Raw genomic sequence first — 7,446 nt, 5'->3', positions numbered from 1 at the left:
AAGGTGTTTGCAGAAAGACATAGTCTCAAAGCTATTTGGTGTCTACTAATGGACTTAGTGCAGTTCTTTCTGTTTAGAAACACTGTACCCCTGATCTTAAAGAAAAAAACAAAACAAAACAAAAACAAATCTGATTTAAACTTTGCCATTGGCAAGCCACTGAGCTGATTTGCACCAGGGCAGGGTAGAATATGATAGGGGTGAATGGTATTTCCCCTCTGCCCTCTGAAGTTTTGCTGGAATAAAATGATTAAAATAAATTACATGGGAGAAAAGTGGGTTAATGCATTACTGTCCTTAAATACAGCACAACATGGGTCAGAAGCTTTGGGCCCCACTCTTTCTAGGGGAAATGAAATACAGAAATGTCAGGAAACAGCATGCTGGGGTTTTCTCTTGTTGTTGTTGAGCTTTATTGTTTTTTAGAAGATTTTTACAGATAGTAAAAATCATTTATGGAAATTGCAGGTTTGAAAACTATACAATAGTTTGGGATAACATGTATTTGCTCTGCAAACTTGATGGGAAATATTGTGTCCAATCTTTGAGAACCTCCCACCTGAGGCTCCATTACTACATCTGATGCAAATCTGACAGAGGCTGAGGTCAGTTAGAGGGACACCGGTTGCACTGTGCATGTCTTCTAGCTCTTAATTGCTAAATCACAACCTGTATTTTTTTTTAAACAGCATCTGTTGTTTGTGATAGTCCTTACTAGGTAATGTGATACAACTTTAAAACATGTGTTCCTTTCTTCAAGAGAAGCATTTTTGGGGCTGGGGAGAAGGCTCAGTGGTTAAGGGCACAGACTACCATTGAAGAGGACCAAGGCCTGGTTCCCAGAATCCACATTGGAAGGTTCACAGCTGCTTCTAACTCCAGCTCTAGGGGACCAGACACTTCTAGTCTCTAAGGGTGCCTCGCACTCCCACACATACTAAAAATAAATATTAAAAAAAAGAAAAAGCGGGGGAGAGATGGCTCAGTGGTTAAGAGCACCTGACTACTCTTCCAGAGATCCTGCGTTCAATTCCCAGCAACCACATGGTGGCTCACAACCATCTGTAAAGATATCCGATGCTGTCTTCCGGTTTATCTGAAGACAGCTACAGTGTACTTATATGTAATAAAATGAATAAATCTTTAAAAATAATTTAAAAACAAAAACAAAAGAAAAAGCAGTTGTCAGCTTGCCTTAATCGTACATTTTATGTATTTTTGTTTTAAAAACAGATAAAAAGGTGAGTTGGATAATAGCAATATTCAGAGGTAGCAAGACCAAGTGAAAAGGGAGTCATTGAAATAACCCAAAATGTTAACTGCTAGAGTTGTCTCAGTCTCAATCTCTCATCATTCCTAATTCTGTGTGTGTGTTGGGGGGCGGGGATCGTGTTTACCAGTGCACACTTACTATTGTCCCCTATCCTGCATAGGCTCTCTAATAACACAAACACCAGTGACAGAAATAGTAACTAATGTTTATTTGGTGTCCATTAGGTGACAGGGCCTGCACAGTCTTACACACTTCACCCCTAGTTTTACAGTGATCCCGAATGATATGTGCTATTTAGTCAGTTTTACAGTTGAAGGTTCTAAGATGCTGTCTAGCACTCCATTGGTCTGGGACTCAGAGCTGGAATCTGTGTCGCTCAATATTGAATGCTAAGTGTTGTGTTGTTTACTGCTTATTCTGTCTCGAGGAGGCTCGCCATCCTAGGGGTAATAAACTGATATTTGTTACACAAAACTTTAGTCTAAATATCTAAAGAAGCATTGAGCATATATTCTTATGCAAGCATGAATTTAAACATCTCTCGACAGCCAAAGATAACACAAACATTTAGTGATGACAAAAAAAAATCCTTGTATGTTGCAGGCTGCCACTACTGCAGGTGTGTGTGTGTGTGTGTGTGTGTGTGTGTGTGTGTGTGTGTGTGTGTATGTGTGTGTGTGTGTGTGTGTGTGTTCATTTAATATGTACCCTAGCCTCAGTGACATACCTAAAAAAAGACATTTGAGGACAAAGGAAGCATCTAATGCTGACTTCTTGTGACAGTACATGTTGTTAATCAACCAGATAGGCATACAATTTCATATTGTAAAGTTTTATAAAGGAAAGTAAACTAAGTACTGCCTGGGAGTTAGTGCTGTGCAGAGCACTCAGGCTTCTCTGATTCTGCCTTCTTCTCAGAACCTCACAGCCAACAGCTGCCTCCATTACACCAAGTCACTCAAAGGAGTTTCCTTGGAGATTTCAAGATACCTCAGAAAAGACCTTGGTAGACATTTTAATGTTACTTTATTTTCAAGATACAGGTATCTAAATGCAGTGAGACCGTTAGGAAACTCACCAAAGTAGATTCACATTGCTGTTAAGGAGTTGCAGCTATACAGGGCCCAACCTCCTTATCACTTTATGGCGATGGAGGACTTTTATTATTCTTGTAAAATATACATAATATGAAAGCTGTCATTTTTATCTAAGTTGATAGTTGAGTGGCATGAAGTACATTCACTGGATTGTGGGATTATGATTCCCATGCATCACAATTCTTTTACCATTTCAAACTGAAATTCTATATTCAATAAATACCAGCTCTTCACTTCTCCCTCTCACAGCCCTTGGCAACCACCATGCTGCTTTCCATTGCTTCCAATTTGTCTCTAGGTTCCTTGTACAAATAACATCATATAGTATTTGTCTCTTGGCAACTGGGTTATTTCTTTTTGTGTAAATTCCTTGGGGCATCTATGTTCTGGCATGTGCCACAGCTTTTAGTCTGAATTATGTTCCATTTGTATACAGTGTGTTCATATATGTTTGCATGAATCTCTTGAACAATTGTTGACCTCAGCTAATATCTACCTTGTTTTTGAAGCTGGGTCTCTCTCACTTGAGATCAATAATTCAGGCTAAGCTGTCTTGACAATGAATACCAGGGCACCAGCTCACCAGAGCTGGGTTTACTGGCAGAACATCATATGCCTGACTGGTGTTTTGCAGTTTTATCATGTGAGTTTGTGTGACTGTGTGTGTTCCTAAAACCAGCTTGAATCTAAAGCTTTCCAAAATGCCTTAATACTTATTATACAGAATAATGGGATTACAGGGTGTTCATGGATTATATGATATATTTTGACAATATTCCCCCTTAATTTCTCTTGGGATTGCATTGAATCTGTAGATTGATTTTGGAAGTATGGCCATCCCATGAGCATGCAAGGTCTTTCCATCTTCTAGTGTCCTCTTTAATTTTATTCAGTATCTATAAAATTTTCATTACAGATGTCGTTCACTTCCTTGGTCAGGTTTAATTCAAGGTTTTTTTTTTTGGGGGGGGGGGGGGCTTGGATTTTAAGTTGTTTTGAATGGGATTATTTCCCAGATTTCTTTCTCAATATATTTTTACTGGTTGATAAGACTACTGCTTGACCTATATATTATTATGGTGAGATGTGTTTCTTATATTCTGAGTTTCTATGGGATATTTGACATGATTGAAATGTTATTTCTATTCTATCAAAAAAACAAGAGATTATAGAAATTTATAAAGTTTATTGACATGTTGAGCCAGCACTACATCTCTGGAATAAACCAGTTTGATCAGGGTAATTTTGTGATTTATTATTGAAGAGTTTGCAGGTATTTTTAAAGAAATTCTGCATATATTTATGTTGGAGACTAGACTTTGTTTTTAGTACTATGGTAATACTAACTTCATAAAGAGTTTGGTAATGTAACCTTCTTTGCAATTTAAAAGCATAGTTTGAGAAGCATTTGTGTATTTCATTTAAGGTCTGGTAATTTTTTTATTTGGTAAATATTTGATCACTATTTCACTTGTACTGCGTTCTACAAAGCTGCTCAATTTTTTTTTTTTTTTTTTTTTTAGATCTTCACGATTTAGTTTTGGTAGGTTATATACATCCAGAAAACTATGTACTTTATTTTAGAGTTTTCCACTTTATTGGAATAAATAATTTCTAAGACGTAATGATTTTTCTGAATTTTATTAATGTATGTAGTAACAACTCTCCTTACCCTCCAATCTATTTACGTTGAAGCTTTTCAACTTGTTTTTGTATTTGAGGATTTTATGAATACTATATATCATTTTCATCCCTCCCTGCCCCACAACCTCCTCCCATTTCCTTCCCCAAATTCACACTTTTTCCTAACCCCCTAACCCTAAACACCCCCAACCTAACCCTATCCATCCACTCCCTAACCCTAACGCACACCACCCCCAACCCTTTAACCCTATCCCCTAACTTTCTAGCACTAACTGCACACCCAACCACCCTATTCATAATCCCTACCCTTCTAACTCAGCTTGTTTACAATAGACTCCTGGCATTTACTTTGACCATGTTTTTGAATTGTTAAGTATGTATGCAGATTTCAAAACACAAAGACTATTCCACACAGCCCATTTATAAGGCTTTTCTCAAGAATGCTATTTTCTGCATTCACAGGTTTTCAGTGAATGCAAGTATGAATACTTTTGATATAGTGAGAGCTATAGAAATGTGCAAAGGCTTCACCATATTCCGTACATTCATAGTTTATTTCTAGTGTGGTATCTTTTATGCTGTTTGTGTTAATTTGGGTTTTAATGCTGTGAAAAGATACCATGACCAAGGCAATTCTTATAAAGGACATTTAATTGGGGGGAGAGGAGGTATACAGATTCAGAGGTTCAGTCTATTATCAAGGTGGAAGGAATGTCAGTGTCCAAGCAGACATGGTGCTGGAGGAGAGAGTTCTACATCTTGATCAGAAGGCAGCCAGAAGACTCTTCTGCCCTGGGTAGAGTTTAAGCATGGGGACTCAAAGCCCACCCCACCCCCACAGTGACATACATCCTCAAAGGCCACATCTACTCCAAAAAGGCCATACCTCCTAACACTGCCACTTGCCATGGGCCAAGTATATTTAAACCACCATACCTTTGAAGATCACAGCTTTACTACATTGGCTACATTCATAGGGTTACTCTTTTGTATGTATGTGTTCTTTTATGTAGTTGGAGGTGGCTTGATTGTGAAAAGGTTTTACCACATTGACTACATTTGTAAGGTTTCTCTCCAGTATCAATTCTTTCATGTTGTCAAAGTTGATCATGAGAGGCAAAGAACTTACTAAATTGCTTACAATCATAAGGTTTCACTCTAGTATGTGTTGCTTTATGTTTTCGGAGACTAGCATTACATACAAAGGCTTTACCACATTCATTACATTTGTAAGGTTTCTCTCCAGTATGAATTCTTTCATGCCTTTTAAGGTCATTCTGACCTACAAAGGCTTTACCATATTGCTTACATTCTTAAGGTTTCACTCCAGTATGTATTGCTTTATGTGTTTGGAGTCTATCGTTACATACAAAGCCTTTACCACATTCATTACATTCATAAGGTTTCTCTCCACCATGAATTCTTTCATGCCCTTTAAGGTTACTCTGACCTACAAAGGCTTTACCACATTCATTACATTCATAAGGTTTCTCTCCAGTATGAATTCTTTCATGCCTTTTAAGGCTATTCTGACCTACAAAGGCTTTACCACATTCATTATATTCATAAGGTTTCTCGCCAGTATGTTTTCTTTTATGTTTTTTAAGATCATTCTGACCTACAAAGGCCTTACCACATTCATTACATTTGTAAGGTTTCTCTCCAGTATGTGTTCTTTTATGTCTTTTAAGATCACTCTGAACTACAAAGTCTTTACCACATTGATCACATACATAGGGCTTCTCTCCAGTATGTATTTTTTTATGTACTTGGAGATAACTATGAGATGCAAAGGCTTTACCACATTGATCACATTCATAGAGCTTCTCTCCAGTATGTATTCTTTTATGTACTTGGAGATAACTATGATATGCAAAGGCTTTATCACACCGATCACATACATAGGGCTTCTCTCCAGTATGTATTCTTTTATGTACTTGGAGATAACTATGAGATGCAAAGGCTTTACCACACCAATCACATACATAGGGCTTCTCTCCAGTATGTATTCTTTTATGTACTTGGAGATAACTATGAGATGCAAAGGCTTTACCACACCGATCACATACATAGGGCTTCTCTCCAGTATGTATTCTTTTATGTACTTGGAGATAACTATGAGATGCAAAGGCTTTACCACATTGATCACACTTACAAGGCTTCTTTCCACTATGTGTTATTCCATGCGTTTTGAGATGACTGAGTCGTGCAAAGGCTTTACCACATTGATCACATACATAGGGCTTCTCTCCAGTATGTATTGCTTTATGTACTTGGAGATACCTATGAGATTTAAAGGCTTTACCACACTGATTGCATTCGTAGGATTTCTCTCCAGTATGAATCCTTTTATGACTTTGAAGTTCATTATGGCATGTAAAGGCTTTACCGCATTGCTTACATTTATAGAGTTCCTCTCTAGTATGTGTGCTTTTATGTGTTTGGAGATGACTGTTTTGTGAAAAGGCTTTACCACACTGATTGCATTTGTAGGATTTTCTTCCAGTATGTATTAGTTTATGCCTTCCAAGATTACAACGACGTTCAAAGGCTTTACCACATTGATTATATTTGTAGGGTTTTTCTCCACTATGAATCCTTTCAAGAGTTTGAAGCTGAGAATCGTATGTAAAGGCTTTATCATGTGGCTTACATTCACAGAGTTTCTCTCCAGTATGTGTGTTTTTATGTCTTTGGAGACGACTATGTTGTGCAAAGGCTTTACCACACTGAGTATTTTCAGATGGTTTCTCTCCAGTATGACATCTTTCATGCCTGCAAAGATAGATAGATGGCACATGGGAAAGCTTTACCACATTCACTAAACTAATGAATCTTTTTACCTGTGGAAATTAATTCTATAATTTGGTCTAATTGTAAAGAAGAATCACATCTTAAGGTTGTATCACTTTGTTTACACTCATGGTTTCCCATTCATTATGGGCTGGTAAAAGTGTTACTACATGGTTCACATTTATACCATCCTTTATCTCTATAAGATTCCTCATATATTTGAAGAAAAATGGAAGAGCTCAGAGCTTTACCACATTGAGTACATTCATATGTTTTCATTTATTGTGAAATACACTACATTAGCATATCACATCGGCCAAGTGAACCAGGACAAACAGAAAGGGATTTCCACAATCCTACTATTCATAGGGATTTTCTGCTATGTGAGTTTATGGATATATTCCCAATGAAGTTGGGAAACCAACTAATTATAAACTTGTATCACACTGAGAGAGTCTGCTCAAATGTGGACTACTACATATATCTTAATTGTTCTGGGAGTGGGGGGACATTGCTTCTTTCAATATCCTGGTGCTCATATGGCTTGTATCCATTGTGACACAGGATATACCTGTAAAAATAACAAATGAGGGGTTGGGGATTTAGCTCAGTGGTAGAGCGCTTGCCTAGGAAGCAGAA

At 37.4% G+C, this 7,446-nt stretch overlaps 1 protein-coding gene across 1 annotated transcript; it reads right to left on the bottom strand.

Moving 5' to 3' along the window:
* Positions 1-5,327: 5,327 nt before the first annotated feature.
* LOC134485289 (zinc finger protein 431-like) lies at positions 5,328-6,938 on the bottom strand. The gene is made up of 2 exons (XM_063281058.1): positions 6,933-6,938; positions 5,328-6,857 (listed from the first exon to the last, which is right to left on the bottom strand). Exons 1-2 carry the CDS (start codon positions 6,936-6,938, stop codon positions 5,328-5,330), a joined length of 1,536 nt encoding a protein of 511 aa, XP_063137128.1.
* Positions 6,939-7,446: the final 508 nt, after the last annotated feature.

The sequence above is a fragment of the Rattus norvegicus genome, chromosome 1 (assembly GCF_036323735.1).
Source record: "Rattus norvegicus strain BN/NHsdMcwi chromosome 1, GRCr8, whole genome shotgun sequence".
Taxonomy (NCBI): Eukaryota; Metazoa; Chordata; class Mammalia; order Rodentia; family Muridae; genus Rattus; species Rattus norvegicus.
The sequence above is the reverse complement of the archived record's forward strand: the minus strand, read 5'-3'. Positions and strand labels throughout refer to the sequence as shown.